General features: G+C 47.5%; 1 protein-coding gene across 3 annotated transcripts in view; it reads left to right on the top strand.

Moving 5' to 3' along the window:
• Positions 1-18,844, top strand: part of SCARA3 (scavenger receptor class A member 3) — a 39,571-nt gene that overhangs the window by 2,244 nt on the left and 18,483 nt on the right. For 2 of the 3 annotated variants that reach the window (XM_059926836.1, XM_059926838.1), the window contains exons 2-4: positions 8,023-8,090; positions 16,325-16,426; positions 17,646-17,765. In XM_059926836.1, the coding sequence (XP_059782819.1) occupies positions 8,072-8,090; positions 16,325-16,426; positions 17,646-17,765 (241 nt within the window). In that variant the 5' untranslated portion in view covers positions 8,023-8,071. The remainder of the gene's footprint in view (positions 1-8,022; positions 8,091-16,324; positions 16,427-17,645; positions 17,766-18,844) is intronic. The other variant, XM_059926837.1, reaches the window with a different exon arrangement.

Raw genomic sequence — 18,844 nt, 5'->3', positions numbered from 1 at the left:
TGAGGCGATGCCACTCCTCTAAGCGGCGGAGGAAAGAGCTGGTGTGAACAGGTATTTAGAGGAGGTCTGTGAGGAGGGCCGGCTGAAGCAGGTCGTCGGGTCCCAGCGTCTTCCTGGCCTGCTGACTGGGAGGCTGTGGGCTCTGAGCAAGAAACCCAAGTCCTGCCCCTCTCACTCCTTTTCCCTCAGGCTGCAGCCTCACCACCCCCTGGGGCCCGATTCCTGTCCGCTGAGGCCTTCAGGCACCTCTTGTGTGGTTTTCCCCCAGTTTCGGGAAACCTTCTACGATCGTCCATAACCTCCCAGGGCCCGGGCCACAGAGCTGCGGGGAAGGCGGGGTTGATTCCCAGCCCACCTCCCTGCAGGGTCTCCCCTCATGGTCCCCGGGGGCCAGGAAGAGCCACCCCCTCTACCTGAGATGGAAAAGCCAGGGCAGTCAGTCAGTATTTGGCCTTGGGGGCATCTGTGGAGTGTGAAGAATCAGGATTTTTTTTTACACACGTGGAAAAAAACAAAGTGCCCAGAAGAGCAGGCGGCCCCTTCCAGGATGGCCCTTCCCCGGGGGGGAAGCTGGCTTCAGACTGTCCTCCGAGGGCCGCACCAATCTGAGAAGTACATCTGCTGGCAAAGATTCACTATCCCCGCTCAAAGCAAAACATGGTGACGTTATGTTTTGTGGAGGTTGGCGGGGACGGTACTTGAACAAGAAAACAGGTCTGCTGATGCGCGCTGCCACCCGTGGCCAGGCGCCAGGGCCCGCTCTGCCAGCCAAGCTGTTTCCACCCCGAGGCGCCTCCCGCCCACCCGCCCACTGGCTGGCGGCCGGGCCTCCCAGGCAGCCGCATCTTTTGATGCAAGCCGCCCCAGCTCCGGGTCCAGCCCTTCTCGCACCTGAGGGGCACACAGCTGCCACCAGCCCCTGGTGATGGGCCCACCTTGGAGCTGCCCGCTGGCTTGTCTGAGCCATTGACAGCCACCTGCGGAATTGCTCCCACATCTCCAGCGAGAGGGGTCCTGTCGTGAGATCCCCTCCCAGACATGTGTCACCCCTCCAGAAGCGGCCTGGTTTCCTGCGAAGATGACTGATTTGAGAGTCAAGGACAGAGGCTCTAGTCCTGGCCCCGCGTGAGGCTCTGGTCAGTGTTTCCCTCTCTGGGCCTCGTTCCCCTGCTGGGTGGTCCCGGAGGCCCATCTTGCTCTGACGCACGAGAGGTCCCAAGGAGAGAGTTTGGGTGTTATTGGTCCTTTCCCCGTCTCTCCTCCTTTGCTGCTCCTCCTCTGGAAGAGTCTGTGGTCTCAGCCGTGGACTCCCATTCCTTGAACAGTCCCACCTAGTCTCAAGGATGTGATACACGGGACAGGCTGGTGATACCGGATTTAATCCTCTGAGCCCCAGACCCTTACCCGGCAGTGTCCTAAACGTCTAGCTGGAGACCTGCAGACACTCCTTTAAGGTGCAGATGGGAAGCCTTCACATCCAACTGAACCCAGGTTAAATAGCGGTTATTCTGGGATGTTGCCCCACACCTTTCAGTCGGCAAACATGTATCAATACCCGCTTTGGGGGAGGAAGCGGCTAGTCTAAAGGGGAGCAAGGATGCCCTCCGGGGGAAACGAAGCATACACACTTAAGAAGAGAACCAAGTGAGCAAGGGGGATGATGCGAAGGAACCAGGGAGTGGTATATACAGTGGATTGCGTAGGAATCCCCAGAAAGAAAGAGCCTTTCAAGTTGGGGCAGGTCGGGAAGGCTTTAGGGAGGAGTAGAGGGTGAGCAAGGTTTGGATGGGGTCATCCAAGAGACAGGGGGAGCAGGAAGCATGTTGGTGAAAGCTGGGCACTGTCACTGGGTGTGTTCACCGGTGATGGGAAGAGAGATTTGCCTGGAGACTGAGGGTTGGCAGAGAAATGCAGGGAGCCACAGGACCAGGAGGCCGTGAGTGCCACGCCAAGGACTCCAGCTGTGTCCTGTTGACTCCTGTTGACTTTGGAGAGGCCCTAGAAGGGTTTGTCAGGAGATGGCCGGTTGCTACTTCTCTAATGACCTTCCCCCATGTTGGGAAATCTCTACTTTTAGAGAAAGCAATGAGGGAAGAAGAAAATGAGCCTGTAACAGAGCCAAGAGGAGCGGTTGGGGACACCAGGGGAGAAGGAGGATGTAATGTAATGGAAACCGAGAGGAGAAAGTTCCAAGAAGGAGAAAATGGTCAACAGTGTGACTGTTGATGGACAGGCTTAGCTAAGGGTTATTTGATTCTGAAAAAAGTAGGCTGCAGAGACCTAGAGGGGAGTGGGTGTATTTGAAACAAAGGCACAGGAAGACCTTGTGTTAGAGAAGTTTCAGGAAAAGGGAGCTAAGGAGTTGAAGTAAGAAGCAGGGCCAGGTGTGAATGGTTTTTCGAGGTGGTGCTGGCCTGCCCATTGGAAGGTGGAGGGAGAGAAAGGAAGGGGAGATGGGGGCCCGGGGATGAAGGAGATAGGAGTGGCTGAGCTTTGCTGTAGAAGGAAGAAAGGCTAGGACTTCCCTGGTGGTCCAGTGGGTAAGACTCCGCGCTCCCAGTGCAGGGGGCCCGGGTTCGATCCCTGGTCAGGGAACTAGATCCCACGTGCAGCAACTAAGTCCCAGAGCACCCTAAATAAATAAATAAATATTTTTTTAAAAGGAAGAAAAGCTGTCTTTATGGGGGCCCCAGGAAGGATGTAGACATAGGCTCTTTGCATTCCTAGTTGCATTTAATCTTTTTACCATATATCCCCATTATAAAAATTTTGAAAAATTCAGAAAAGGAAAAAATAAAATCGCACTCACCTGAACTCCTACCCCTCAGAGATAATTGACAAGATTTGGAAGAGAGTTCTTCCAGAAATCCTTCAGTGTATATTTTCACATGGATTTTTTTCACATAAGTAAGATTATACTACTAATAACATGGCTTATTCTGTGTATGTATTTATAAAATTCAGGAATAGAACCTAGATATCTTCCCTAGGCAGTAAGTATAGATCTGCATTCTTTTTTATTGGCTGCATAATATTCCATAGTATGGCTTTACAATAATTTATTTAACCAATCCCTTATCAATGGGCATTTAAGGTATATACATTTATCCTCAGGTTTATCATAGCATGCAGTGATAATCTTTACATCTCCATCTTTGCCTAGTGGTATATGTATCCCCTTAGAAAAAAATTCCTAGAAGAGGGTTGCTGAGTGAAAAGGCACGCTCATTTGAAGTTTGGCTATCATCAAAAAGAACACAAATAACAAATGTTGGTGAGTACATGGAGAAAAGGGAGCCCTTGTGCACTCTTGACAGGAATGTAAATTGGTGCAGCCACTATGGAAAACAGTATGGAGGTTCCTCAAAAAACTAAAAATAGAGCTACCATATGATCCAGAAATTCCACTCCTGGTATATATCCAAAAAAACCCCACTAATTCAAAAAGATATATGCACCCCAAAGTTCATAACAGCATTATTTACAATAGCCAAGATAAAGAAACAACCTAGGCGTCTGTCAACAGATGAATGGATAAAGAAGATGTGGTACATATATATATATACATACACACACATATATACACAATGGAATATTACTCAGCCATAAAAAAGAATGAAACTTTGCCATTTGCAACAACATGGATGGACTGGGAGGGTATTATGCTGAGTGAAATAAGTCAGAGAAAGACAAATACTGTATGATATCACTTATATGTGGAATCTAAAAAATACAACAAACTAGTGACTATAACAAAAAAGAAACAGACTCACAGATATAGAGAACAAGCTAGTGGTTACCAGTGGGGAGAGGGAAGGGGGGAGGGGCAAGACAGGAGTAGGAGATGAAGAGGTACAAACTACTTGTATAAAACAAGCTACAAAGATATATTGTACAGCACAGGGAATATAGTCAGTGTTTTATAGTAACTATAAATGGAATATAATCTTCAAAGGTTGTGAGTCACTATGCTGTACACCTGTAACTTATATAATATTGTGCATCAACTGTACTTCAATTGAAAAAAAACGAAGTTTGGAAATAGAGTCCACACTATGCTCCCAGGGCACGAGGGCCCATCTCCACACATCCTCATCTACACTGAGTTTAAGGGGTAGGCACCTGGAGGAAGTTAGGGCAAGACGAAGAGCTTAAACCTAATGGGTTTGATCTTTTCAGAAAGGGAGGTAGTGAGCTCATCTTTGGAGAATGAGGTGGGCTGAGAAGAAGAGGAATAGTGGATGAGGATGCAGATGGGAAGATTTGACCGGGGACAGAGCCACACCAGTGTCTGACATGCCCCCACGGAGCTGGGTCCCCAGTGCAGTGCAGAGAGAAAGGGCTGGGGAGTGAAAGGCACCAGGGCCAGGAGAGAAAGCTAAAGGCTCCCGGGAGCCGCAGGTGATCCTGGGGGCCAGACTGATTGCCTGGGAGAAGCAGGAGTATAAAGACTTAGTGCAGGGGATTAGGAAAAACAGCGGGAGAGGGAGCAAGAAAGGAGCTTGCGATCATGCAGACAGAACAGCAGTGAGGTTTACCCCAGAGGGTGTGCAGGCTGAGCTGTGGCCAACGTGGAGATGAGACCTACAGATTCCAGGTCAAGGAGCCCTGTGGTCTAGAGACCCAGTGGGCTTTCAACATGTTCCCTCCATTAAAGCTGGTGGCGGGAGACAGGATGAAGAAATCATCAAATCCAGGTGATGTACTTATCCAGAACAGTATTCCCCAAAGTGGGTGCACCTCTGACTACCAGTTCCATTGGATTTAATAGATCATTGTTTTCAAGAATGGCAAGAAATTCTATGGTGAAATAAGTTTGTGAAACACAGAATTAAACACAGATTCAGGTGGACTTTTTTTCTTTTTTGCAGAACTTTTCAAAATTTGTACTATGTTAATGTGAGTCTCGAGATGGTGATGGAAAATGCAGCATTTTCCAGATTTACTTGATCAAAGAACCCCTTTTCACAAAGAATATTTTGAACTAGTGCTCTGTAGGACGTGTTTTTGAGAACTGAACTTCTTGAAAGTTGAAAATTGGTCCTGAGAGTGACAGGCATTAGGAAAGAGAGATAAATGACAGCAGCAATTCAAGCGGGATAGAAAAACAATCCTAATAAAAATGGCTGTTGCTACCATTTATCAAGTATTTACTATGTACCAGGTACTTTTTGTATGTTGTCTCATTTTCACAGCAGCCCTGTGCAGTAGATGGTGTTCTCACTATTTTGCACACGGAGCCCAGAGAGGGGAAGGGGAATCCCCCTGCTAGGGAACACATGACTGGAAGTGGTGAAAAGCAGAGAGTGAGGGGTTTGAAGGCCCAGAGGTAACAATCAAGATCAAGAAACTCATGAGTCCCACCCCTCCCACCCTACTGGGTTTGTGGGGTTCAGGAGCGATGGAGGAGCTCCTGTCTCCACAAAGGAGACCATTGTGTATGTGATGGGGGAGGGTTAAGGTCTGTTGTACTGAGTGAATAGCTGGGGTTCTCTTCTCAAATAGAGGCTATACAACCCCTTGAAGGGGTACAGTCATCCCTCTGTATCTGCGGGGGATTGGTTCCAGGGTCCCCCATGGATACCAAAATCCAAGGATACTCAAGTCCCTTATATAAAATGGCATTGTATTTGCATATAACCCACACACATCTTCCCATATACTTTAAATCATCTCTAGATTAGTTATTACACCTAATACACTGTAAATGCCAGTGTAAATGTAAATAGTTGTAAATACACTGTAAATGCTATGTAAATAGTTGCTGGTCACTCAGCAAGTTCAAGTTTTGCTTTTTGGAACTTTCTGGAAATTTTTTTCCGAATATTTTCTAACCGCGGTTGGTTGAATCCGCGGATGTGGAACCCACGAGTACGGGTTGGCATTTGGAGTTACCGCAGATAACCAGGGATTGCTACTGGCATTCAGTGGGTCAGAACGCCAGATGTCTGCTCGGCGTGGGTAAATCCTGTCTAATGGAGACCTGTGCCACTCAAATGCCAAGAGTGCCCCAGTTAGAATACTGAGGGCAAGAAAGGGGAGGAAAGTCATTTAGGATAAAGAGGGAGATTGCCCACAACCTCTGTGGTTACAGGAACTGTGGAAGGCAGCAGATGCTGGGGGCTGCGGGCTGGCCCTGAGGATGCAGGCAGAGGTGGCAGCAAGGAGAGGAAATGCCTGTCCCAAGAGCATCGAATGTGGATTTTAGGAATGAAGGATCAGAAAAGAGGTGACTGTCACAGGGGAGCAAATCATGACACCTTGCCGAGCAGGAGAATCTGAAAGGGAAGGACCAGATCATCAGAGCAGAGAGGGACAGACTGATTCCCATCCGAACATAAACGTACCCGCAGCGGAAGCCTGTGGGGAGGGGGTCATGGCAGAAGGGTTCCAATGAAAACAATTTTACCACCTTAATTATAGCATTCTCCGACCATGAACTACAATTATTCTGCAACTTTAAATATAGCATTGGCTCCTGAGAAGACTCCGAAATCTTTATTTTTACTGACCCAATTGGCTGTTTTGAAAACCCACTCTGTGAACTCCATAGAATATAATCATCAAAATATGTTCCTTGAAGTTCCCAAAGAAAGACCTTTTATTCAGTTCCTCGAATCTCTCCCCCTTGCTGACGCTGATGGAAGATTGCAGTCCCTGAAAGGCTAAAGAGTGAATCAGCACCACATTTTCAGTCAACCAAAAGCTGAATTCTGCGACCACAGTTGAGTTAGCAGTTGGTTAACAGGTCGGGGCTATTTTCCACCTCCAGAGGGACAAGTGAACCCGGCTCAGCCCCAGCAGAGCCAGAAGTCATGCCCAGCCATGTGCCGACTCTGGCACCTTCAAATCAAACTCTCTACAACGTGGCTCTGTGGCAGCTGAGGCTTGAAAAAAACAAGGGAGTTCCCTTGTGGCTGCCTTTCTGATATTTGAGTTGGAGAATATGACCGTAGGTATGGGAGAAACAGAGGTTCTTTCAAGTCTTCAGTGGCTGCCACTACTTTATGAGTCTGGGCTTGCAGCGCTGTCTTTGAAGGCTAATTTTTTTTTTTTTTTTTAATTCACTGCCTGGAATTTGGGTAGAGATTGCTAGCTGAAGAGTGGGGTCCAGCTGTGCCTTTGGTAGGTCATTCATGGGCTGGGCTTCTTCATGACACGGATAAGACACTCCCTCACGACAGCTCCAATCCCTTGGGGCCTCTGGGACAGGGGAGGCTGAAACTGGCTCACAGAGTCTTCGATGTTTGCTACCCAGAGTAGCTGGCTGTCCCAAGCTTGTCTCAAGAGAGGGGTTTTCCTGAATACTTAAGGTTCCAGGCATTAGCCTAGCTTTGCCGGTGCCCTTTCCCAAGCCCACCCCCTCCTGTCCCAGTGGCCTTTCTCCTGGAATCAGCAAAATGAAAAAAAAGAAGAGTACAAACAGAGAGACAGAGAGAAGGCAACAGAGGCTACTTCTGCCTTCCTGGAAAGGTGGCCTCTTTTCAGACAACTGTGGCAACATCTTCAACCATTCCGGGCACCTGGCAGCTCACACTGACACGCAGGTGCTTCTCAGTTTTCAGCATGTCAGGAGGTGCTCAGTTTCATGGATGGTTTATTTATGATGCAGGAAAGAACCACAGCCTGATCTGAGAGGGCCATAAAAATGCTGGTGGTATTCTCAAGTGATTAACTGGACACTGATGGAAAAAATTAACCACCACCCACCCCCCCAAAAAAGGGAGGCCTTTTAGCTTTAGGAGAGGAAAATCATATCCCTTGTTCCAGCTCTGAGAAAGGCAGGGGAAGAAGATTCTAAATTTTGCTGCACTGCCCCCAACCTACCCTTTCATTCCTTTTCAATCCAAACATTAGGCCCCTCCCTGTGTATTCATTTTAAGTTTCTGCTGCTTTAAGCCTTTGCATATCCTCAATGCATCAGAACTCCCCAACACTCCCTAGCCATGGAGAACTCTAAGAATAAACCATATTTAACCCATATTTTAAATCATTAATCTTTTTTTTTTTTTTTTTTTTTAGTAAAACTGAGCTCTTAATTAAAAGGGCAGAAGTTAACAATTAACTAAGGATGCAGACCTTCTCAAAAGGTCAGTAAACCCATCTTTTTTGAACACCCACTATGAGGTCAGCCCTGTGCTGAAAGAGGCTGAGGGGAGATTTCCTGACCTCATGGGGATGACAAACCACTGGCAGGCCAGACGTGTAAACAGATGCTGAGCCTGGATGGAAGAGGCCTTTCCGGGCTCTGTGGCCTGTCTGCGCTGGGTGTGTGTAACTCTGCAAGCACTCTGTATGTGTATTTGCATCTTGCTTCAGATCCCTGGGCATTTCAGAACCTCTAACTAGCTGACGGATCACTTAACCTCTGCCAGCCTTTGTAACATGACAGGTGGGCTCTGTGACTTGTAAGTTCCCTTCCCACTTCTTCTCTCTGAAAGCTCTGGAAAGCTGGGGCACCCAACACTAAGTCCCATGGCCCCAAAAGGCATGGGAACAAGCAGCATGGGAGATGTGGAGGGGGGTGGAAAATTCTTTTCCTGTCTCCGCTGACCCCACTTGGTCCAGTGCAAGGGGAGAGTACAGATCCTGTCTCATCAATCAGCCTCTAATCAGTCATAGCCTCTGTGTCCTCAGGCCCAGCTCTTCTCAATTCTTTATGTCTGTTTCCTCATCCTTCCTCTGACTGGCTCAGTCTTGGTGTAATGTGAGTATAATGAGTCCATGCTTGCACAGGGTTTGGCTTCTAAGAGCCTCACAAAGCTTTGGATTATGTCCTCATTCAGATGAACAAGGCTGAAGTGGAACAGTTGCTATAGCGTTCCAGACATAGGTAAATTAGGGGTCCCCAGGGTCCGTGGCTCAGCGCTAGTAAACAGGAAGTTGGAAGGATTAGAAAGAGAAGATCTCTTTGGGGATGGGACCCGGGGAGCAGGGGCGGCGGGGAGAGGTGGGGCTGTGAGTTATGGAGCTGTGATGTCAGCAAAGGGAAAAAGGGAATAGGGCCAAACATTTGCGAAGCCCCTCATCTAAAGAGAGCTGAGATCGTGCTGGCCACCATTCCCCTTCCCGCTGGCGGCTCTGCAAAGTATCAGACGGGTCTCGGTGAATTCCCACTTGCTAATGACTGCCAATCTAGGGGCTCTCAGTGGGAGAGCAGAGTTATGACAGAGCTGTGTGCTCTCCTAGGGGGTGTTTGCTGAAGGTTGGTGTCCGTCCATCTTGCTTGATTTAAGTCTTCCCAGATTCCCTGCAAAGGCTGTAAACAGCAAAGTGATGAAATTGACCCTGGAGCCAGAAGAGGGAGGAGGCCTAGTCACAGGGGCGGGCACGGAAGCACCACCAGGGGTGGAGAGAGACGAGAAACACAGGCACGAAGGCCTAGGAGGTGTCTCTGCTCCAATGAGTGGAAGGAATACCTCCCCGAGGGGCCCCCGGGGCTGCTGTAAATCCGACAGCCCACAGCGTGGTTCTGGCTGAAATCATCCGGGGGTGAGAGGGTGCCGCTAGTTAGGGTGAGGGTTTGGTCTGACACAGCACAGAAGGCACCGCCCCGCCTGAGGCGCTCGTTTATGGGGAAGCGATGGCAGTCCTGGTAACGTCCCAGGCAATGTTATCCTCTTAAACTATCGGCAGACTGATGATAGGGTAGCAGCCTGAGACACAAAGCGGGGCTCAAGGGGTTGATTTCTTAGGATACGTATAAAGGGTACCAGTCATGTCAGCCTTCCTTCTGCTTCTGTACCCATCCTCCTCCAAAGCGTGCACACACACACACACACACACACACACACACACACACACACACGAGAACACACTAACTGTATCAGACAGAAGCTACCTGCAGTTTGTTACTGTGGAGAGGAAACTCAAGCATAAAATTCAGGAGCCTTTGCCACTCTTACAGATCAGGGGTCTTGGCCTTCCCCAGTCAATAGAAATTGATCAGAGGCCAGACAAGAAATTCAGGCAAGGCTTTACTGGGGCCCCTGAAACAAAAGGTTTCCTTGCTTGCTCCGCGACGGGGAAGGGGTGTGAGCTGGTCCCTTAGATGGGGTGAGGGTAGGGGTGTGTCCAGGGGTCTGGCCGGAGGGGCGGCTTAGGAGTTTTGCCCACCCCTTAGGTTGGTGTTGCGTGCAGGGGGCATGCACAGTACCCTGCTTTTGCTCCCGACACCCTGTTTTTGCTTCCGGCTCTTCAGAAGTGGCAGTTGGGGTTTTTTTTTGGTCTTCGGTATCTTTTTGTCCATAATTTGCAACAACTGTGCATGCACGCAGTTATTTTTAGACCCTTATAGTTTCTTTGTATGTTATTGCTCGAGGAGACGTTTTTGTCCAGGTGCAAGCCCTGCAGCAAAGGGTCCCAGGTCCCAGGTCCCAGCCTGTCTCATCACTAGCTGTCCCTGTGGCTTTAGCCAGGCATTCAAAGTTAACCCTCCTCCCCCTAACTCAGCTTCCCCATCTGTAAAACTGGGAGAATAACTTCTTACCCTGTCTCTCTCTGTCAGGCTAGTTGTGGGGATAAAGGGTATGAACCCAGGTCTCTGCCTTCCCCCCGCATTAACTCAGAATCTCTGAGGGTGGGGGGCTGACCTTGGTCTTTGCACCAGGCTTCTCCGTGATTACACATGCAGGCATAGACCCCCTTCCAGGAAGGGTAACACAAAACCATTCATAGTCCCATGCAAAATTGTGTTTGTTGAGCACTTCTCTGTGCCAATCCCTGTGCTAGGGGCTTTGGGTAAAGCAGAGAAAAAGACAGACACAGTCCCCACGCTCAGATCTTAAACACTGAGGAAGAGAGCTGTTGGATAAATAATAACAGGTATACTGCATTCCACAAAGGGCAAATACAGACCACGTGGGAGAATATGTAACAAACAAGAGACTTCCTCCAGTCTGGGAGCTCGAGGAAGACTGCTAGGAGGTGACATGTAGTCATGACCTGGAGGACAAGCAGAGGGCTTTCATGGCAGTGATGATGGCATCTTTAATTTGGGGCTGCCCACAGTCCCTCCCCGACTGAGCCCGTTCAGGGCTACCCTCACTTATCGGGCACTCCTTGCCCACTCTGCCTCTTGGCTCCCGGGTAGGTCACAGTGGTCACGACAGCACAGCACTTGGGAAATGAGGCTGCTTCCGGGTCATTGTCAGAGAGCCTGAGAACCATGCCCAGCCCTGGGCCCAGCCCCCTTCATTTCTACCCGCTCACCTCGTAGTCACAGGAGCAAGGATTCTTAGCATTTGTAGGACCTTGGCTTGTTACTCTGACGGGGGAGTGGGTGCGGTAGAGAAGACTTCTGAGTTCAGGTCTCAGCTTCACCACATATCCTGGGTGCTGTTAAGCAACACTGTAACTTCTCTGAACCTCAGTCTTTTTGCCTATGAGAGTGGTACTTTCGACTCTAAAGTTTATAGCATCGTTGTGAAGATTGCCCGAAGGCAAGATCCAACCCTTCATCACTTTAAAAAAGGGAACAAAGAAAAACAAAAATTGGAGCTTCTACTTCGAGCATTACCAACTTAAAATATTCCTGGGTTATAAAGTTTAAGTGCCTGATAAACTACAAGCAAACTGCTAAATGCATAGCTAGAGCTGAAAGAAAACAGGGGAAATCCCTAGGGACCAAGCCAAAAAAAACCCCTTAAAATTAGGAACTGAAACCAAACGAGTCCACAAATGCAGGAGCTGGATGTTAGGAATCTCTAGTCTTGGGTGCAGGAGGAGACAAGGCTGTGAGAGGCCCAAGGGGCACCTGTGGACCTTTGCTGAACCAAAGACCTCCCAGCATAAAACTCCAACCCTAGAAGATGCTGCTTCCAGGTGCTGTCACCCTGGGACAGCCATTCTGGTTGAGGTTATTTAGTTTTTTTGGCCCCAGTGTTTTCTGATGGGCCACGGTCTTCCTACTGTTTGGTCAGCGCCCAAACCTGTGGTTAACGATCTTGAGTCTCACCCCAGCCAGTCTGCTCCTTGAAAAGGGGGGAGGGGAAGGGAAAGAGGCTAGATGCGAAATCTACCTGCTAGAGAGCTGACAAGGAAATGGGATATCTCCAGACAGTCCGCGTGAGGGGAAAGCGGCGGTGCTGGGTTAACACAGCCTTGCCCTCAACTGGTCTGGGGATCTAGTATATATTCTATGTGCACACTTGGGTGATCCAATCTAAGGAATCAAACTGCAGTGGTCCCAGATCGGTAGCTCCCCTGGCACCTGGCAAAAGTCTAGGAAATGCCCTCTGGAAGAAAGAGTCTTGAACACAGACCCCTCAGGATCCACTGTTTAATCAGGGGCTACAATATGAATGCCTTTCCACACCTCCCCACCCTCTCCCTCCCCCTGGAGTGCATTATGGTGGCCCCAAAACTGTGCACACACAAGCTTTAACAATTTTCGGAAATAAATATATCGAAACATCTGCAAGACACATGATGATAGGTTATGTTCTCATCAAAACCTTCTGTGAAAAGAAAAATCAACAGTTCAACAGAAAAATGGGCAAAGGCTACATATAGTTAATTCATGGAAAGGCATGGTTAGTAAGCACTTGAAAATGTTCCATTTCACTAATAATTCTTAAATGTGCAAAATAAAATACGGAGATTCTTTGAGTTAAACTCATAAAGACATTTATTTTTTATGAGACTCATTGTGGGAGGGACTAGTATATCAGTATATATTCATATGCTATGTGGGTGGAAGTGTAATTTGTATGCCCTTTCTAGGTGTCAGTCTGTTCATTTGTTTCCAGAACATTAAAATGTTCTTACAATCTGATCCAGTCAATTCACTTTTAGAGAACTGTCTAAAGAAAGTCCTATATGTGCATAACATTTTACGTATAAGGATTTTCACTGCAGTATTATTCATACACACACTTATTGCATATGCACACAAACACATAATTTTTTTCTGAAGCTCTTGAGGGTAAGTTACATACATCATGGTTCTTTACTTCTGAAATTTCCGTGTGGATTTCCTAAGAACAGGAATATGATCAGGGTACAATTATGAACTTCATGAATGTGCTTCAATTCTTTATCTAATATACCATATGTATTCCGATGTTCGTTGATCAAATAATAACCTCGATGGATTTTCTTTTCCCTCTAGCACAGGCTCTAGCTTAACATTAAGGATTGCATTTGGTTGTCATGTCTCTTCACCTTTCACTGTCTTTTTTGACTCTAATATTTTTGAAAAATACAGCACCCCCCCCCAACTTTTTAAAATACAGTGCTTACATTGTGTTTTTCTCATGTTTCCTCATGATTCGATCGTGGTTATGCACTCTTGGCCAGCAAGTTACGTAAATGATGGTGTGCGCTGGTCAGCGTTGCCTGATTTCCCCACTATATAATTACTGGGTTTTTTCCTCCCTTGCAACTAATAAGTAGTCTGTAAGCAGACAGTTTAAGGCCATGAGTAAAGGCTTACACGTAAGCATACATATATGCTGTTCTTCATCAAAATTTTCCCAAGAGGTGGCATCCACTGATGGTTCTTGCCTGATCTGGTCTTTACCGTGATGACTGCAGAGTGCTGATCTCCCAACTCCAGCAGTAAGAAGAGCCCTCCCTTCTCCCTACCTGTCTGTCTGTCTATCATTGGTATGGATTCCTGTTTTTTCAATGACTTGTAATTTCATTATTATACTTAATTATTTTAGTGCTCAAATTGTTCCAGATTTGGCCAGTGGGGGCATCTTCAGGCTGGTTTCTATTTCTTTTTGATATGTCCTTATCATTTTTTTTTTGAGCATTCCCTTAATTTCTGAAATAGCAAGATGTTCTAGATTCATCTTCTACCTACCCTCTGCCCCAACCCTAGAATCAGCCATTTCTTTAAGAAGCCCGGGTTCTTTTTAGTGGGAAATGGTATTAGAGACCAACATCTGGATTGCTAGGGGTGTTCAGTGCTATTTTGGTGTCTTTGTTTCCTGGACCTTTCAACAAACAAAGTTATATGCATACACATAGCTACAAATATAGATGCATCTATACATATATATGAACATAAATAAATATGTACACACATAAACATATTTTAGAAATTACTGATTCCCACTGATACCTTCAAATTTCAGTCCAGCTCCAAGGGGTTCTTATTTGTCTCTCCCATTGTATATTTCTGTATCCCTTTTCTCACAGTGAGAACCCTGGGTCCAAACCACATCAATGCATTTACTCTATTTGCTGAATCTTGAATTAATGTAAAATAAGTTCAGAATTGCTTTACCCATGCTACACCAAGAAATAAAATTGCTTTAAAAGTTCAAGATTTGTTTGCACTTCTTCCTCAATCCTACATTATCACATCCTAGACTGAGATTACAGAGTCCAAACTGTGTCATAATTTACTTAGATTAGTTCCTCTTTCCTTTTTTTCCCCACTTAGTACGTTTATTGTATTCATTCAAGCAAGCAAGGCTTATTTGGTTCCAAGTATTTTTTATTAATAAAATTGAATTTTTTGAATATGTAAAATATTAACATGTTTTCAGCAGTCAAACTATACAAAAAACTATATTCAGAGAACTGTGACTCCTTCGTATATCCCTTTCCCCCACCCCTTCCCTTGTAGAAAACAACTTCATTGTTTTTCGGTTTACTCTTCCTGTTTATCTTCTTTAAACGATAAGCAGATATATGCGTGTTTTCTTATTTTCCCTTCTTTCTTACAAAAAAGTGACATACCATATGTGCTCCTTTGCTGTTTTCATTTAATATCTCCTGGAAATGACTCCACATCGGTTAATAGAGATTTCCTTATTCATTTGTGTAGTTGCACTGAGCCCCATTGCGTGTATACATACCATCGTATGTTAACCAATCTCCTATATTGTACGTTTAGATAGTTCCCAAATTTTGTAATTACAAGTAATCCTGTAATGAATAACCTTGTCACATATATTTTCAGATTGTTGGAGGTCTATATTCTGGACAAATTCATAAAAGTGTGATTGCTGTGTTGAAGGGTAAATGCATCTGCTAAGCCCCCTCTCCACAAGCTTGGGGCCATTTTGCATTCAGACCCCAACTCCCCCCACCACCTAGGCCAACAACATGTATTGTCCTCTGCATCTTTGTCAATCAGATGGGTGATAAATATTATCACAGTGTAGTTTTAAGTTGCATTTATCTTATGAGTAAAGTTGAACATCTTTTAAATTATTCAGGGGCCATTTTTATATCTCTTTTTGTAATTGCCTGTTCGGGTCTTTTGTTCATTTTTCTGTAGGATTTTTGGTCCTTTATTTCCTCAGTTTTTAAAAGCTCTTTATAAATTTGGTATATTAGCTCTTCATCTGTGATGTATGTTGTGGATATTTTCTCCGTTTGTCATTTGCTTTTACGGCCATGTAAAAGTGTTGTTTTACTAGCATGTAGTCAAATGTATTAATCTTTTCTTTTATTGCCTCTGGATGTTCAGACGTAGCTTAAAAAATCCCCCCACCAACTATCTCCCAAGCAATTTAGTTGTCATCATAAACTTGCACCCCGACTTCCCAGCACAAAAGCCCTGGTCAGCTCGATGCAGACCACCTCATTTCTCAAACACCCACTTGGAGGTCCGGCTCATTCTGCCAATATTGGACATCTTTCTTCTGATCATTCATAAAAAGACCAGATCTTGTAAGGAGGAAGGGATATGCAGTGTCTAGGGGAATGGGAGCAATCTTCGGAATGAGGGAATACATCACTTAGGTCCCAGGGAACGAGCATGGAATCAGCCTTCCCGCATGAGATCTGTTCCTGCCACGGTCCCTTCCACCCCCTGGCACGTCCTGCACAAGGCAATGTGTGAGGCAGAGGCTGTGCCCATCCCGTGTCCTCACACCGCCAGCTCCTCCTCTCCGAAGCCCCCCAGCTGGGCTGGACGCAGAGTCTTGGTGGGGACTGTGCTGGGGCCAGATTCGCCCTTGTCCCTGCAGAAGCAGAATCCTGCTTCCGTTACAACCTGTCAGGGAATGGAAGGGTGCTGAGCCAGATCAAGCAAGCTCTTCTTACTCCACCCCAGGGGTCTGAGCAAGGCACAGATAGAGAAGGCACCTGGGCTGGCCTGTGTGTCTTTACCAGTTTGCCAGAGATCATGAACTCTCCTCCCCCAGAGGTGTTGGGACTTCCCAGTTCCTCAGCCACTTGTTTCTGACCTCCATCCTTCTTTGCTCTGTTTGCTGTCAGGTCACCTGGAGCTCAGGTGGGCTGACTTGGACCCAGGGGCGGGGGTGGGCGCAGGGTGTGGGGACAGTAAAAGAATGGGGCAGCTGGAGAGGGGTGGATGTGACTCCCCAGCCTGGGTCTGACAGCTCTGGCTCCATCACAGTGAGGTCGGCCGCCGGCGACGGAGATGCGCTGTGTGTCACGGAGGAGGAGCTGGCAGCTGACGACGACGTGGACATGCCGTCCTTCCCGTGCACGCAGGAGGGTAAGGGCTCCGGGCTGATCCCAGGCTGGGGAGAGACTTGTCTGTCCGCATGGCTTCAAAGTCCTGGCTGTCCCTTCCCCGCTGCTCCCCGGAAGCATCGCATGGGCCCGGGTTACGCGGTACAGATGAAGTCAGAGTTTGACACACGTGACATCTGTCTCCAGGGCTCCTCCTCAGGCCTGTCCGGGACCATGTCCCCCAGGGCCTCTCTTCCAGCTGGCCCAGAACTGTCCCCTTCCTTGTATCCCATGCCCATCAAGTGGCCCGTCCTTCTCAGGCCCACAGGACCGGCTTAGCATGTGGCTGATCTGAGACACCAACGCCCTCTGAACTGTTACTTGCAGTAGGGCTTCTTGGTGGGTTTCAGTATAGGTTAGAGCAGCTGTTCTCAATCTTGGTTGTGCATTGTAACCACCCAGGGATGCCTGAGACCGACCCTTAGAAATTCTGATCTCTTTCGGTCTGGAGCGTGGACGGGTATCAGGGTATTTAAACATTCCTGGTACTCATCATGTGCAGCTGAAGTTGAATCCGTCTTAGAACTTTCACAGCTGTGAGGATCACAGCTTTCCCGCTGGCCACTGGCCACCTCCCAGAGCCGCCAGGAACACCTTCTTCCAACCTTCCTCTATAACAAGGACCAACTGATACACTGGAATCATCCGTTTGGCTTCCAGGAGAACTTCTGGTTACCTGCAAAGTTTGGGGACCAACCTTCTGGTTGGCCTGGGACTGAGGGGTTTCCCAAGATGTGTGACTTACAGCTTTAAAACTGAGACAGTCTTGGCAAACCATCCTGGTTTGCCCAATAGCAAGGAGTTCCCAGAACAGAAGACTCTCAGTGCTAAAGTCCAGGAAAGTCCTAGGCAAACTGGGAGGAGTTGGTCACCCAACGGTGAGACGAGGCTGGCTGCCCTGGGGGACGGCTGATGTTTCGGGAAGAGGTGCTTTCCTGCACCATGGGCTGAATGACGATGCCACGGAGACAGAATGATGGTGTGATGGCCGTGTACTTTGAAGATCCTGACTGTGGTCTTGCCTATTCGCAAAAGCTCTAGGACCTCCAGAAAAGGCAGTGAAGTGGGTAGAGGTGAGGATCCAGGACAGCTCCCTTTCGGAGGCTGGTTCAAAATGGGGTGAGACAGGCCAGAGCAGGAGAACTGACCCTTAGGCCGCGGCCTCTGCCACCGGCCTCTTTTTTGTCCCCCCCTCTCCACAGGCCGGCCGGGGCCCCGCTGCAGCCGCTGCCAGAAGAACCTGTCTTTGCACACATCGGTGCGGATCCTTTACCTCTTCCTGGCCCTCCTCCTGGTGACTGTGGCCGTGCTGGCCTCTCTGGGTGAGCACAGGCTGGCAGCAGCAACCCGCTAGTCCGGGGCTCTCCACCCCGGGCTGTGGGGGAGTTTCTCATCAGGGCTCCTTTCAGTGCCAAAACCCCCTACAAAGACAAACACAGATCTCTGTGGCTCACGGACCAGAACCAGCATCTTCCTGACTAGGGGCTCTTAGTGCCTGATTCAAACTGCAAAGATTAGCTCGTAACTTCTGGTCAATAATTAGCTGTGTGGCCTTGAGCAAGGCACTTCCCCTCTCAGGACCTCTGTTTTCCTGCTGGTAAATGAGAGGCTAGGACTAGACAGTAGTTCTCAGTTTCAGCCCCATATTAGAATCATCTGGGAGCTGTAAAAAAAATGTGGATGCCTGGGCGCCCCCCCGCCTTGGATAATGGAATTAATTCAGTAGTTAAGCTCTTCAGATGATTCTGGTGTACACCCAGGGTTGAAATCACCAGATCGGACAATGTCTAAGCCCTTTCCATGGCCTTTGTGTTTCTCAAAGTGAGGCTGGATGTGTACCCGCGTCAGGGTTGCCCCCAGGATTTGTTAAGATGCAAATTCCTGGGTCTCCCTCAGACCTACTAAGTCAGGGTACTGCCGGCGAGGCGCAGGGATCTGAAGTTTGGTGGTTCTCATACCCTCAGCAGTTTGTATGACTGTGGTGGCTGACCCAGGTGATGGCGTGCTGCCAGTTTCAGGTAACTTCTGCCTTCTGGATACTAACACAATTTATGGTTAAAAAGTGAAAACAAATTTGAAAGTTTCTTACTGCAATCTCATTCCATTCTTAGCTTCAGAGTTAAAAAAAAAAGCTTTTTTACAAAGGGAAGCCTGTAGGTTTGTTTGCTCCAATGGACTAGATATTAAAGACAAAGCTGGGACTCAGGTGAGGCAAAGGAGGCACGGAGATGGATAGGATTAAGAATCATTTTTATTTTTATATTTCTTTCTTATTTGTCCCCATTCTACCCTGTGGTCAGGTCCTAGTTCTAAAATCTGAGGGGGGTGGAAATTAGATATGTATATGTATAATTTAGGTACTATTATATATTCTAATATGTACATATATACCCACATACGT

Source organism: Balaenoptera ricei, chromosome 6, assembly GCF_028023285.1.
Source record: "Balaenoptera ricei isolate mBalRic1 chromosome 6, mBalRic1.hap2, whole genome shotgun sequence".
NCBI classification, from domain to species: Eukaryota; Metazoa; Chordata; class Mammalia; order Artiodactyla; family Balaenopteridae; genus Balaenoptera; species Balaenoptera ricei.
This window is presented reverse-complemented; position numbering and strand designations above follow the sequence as displayed.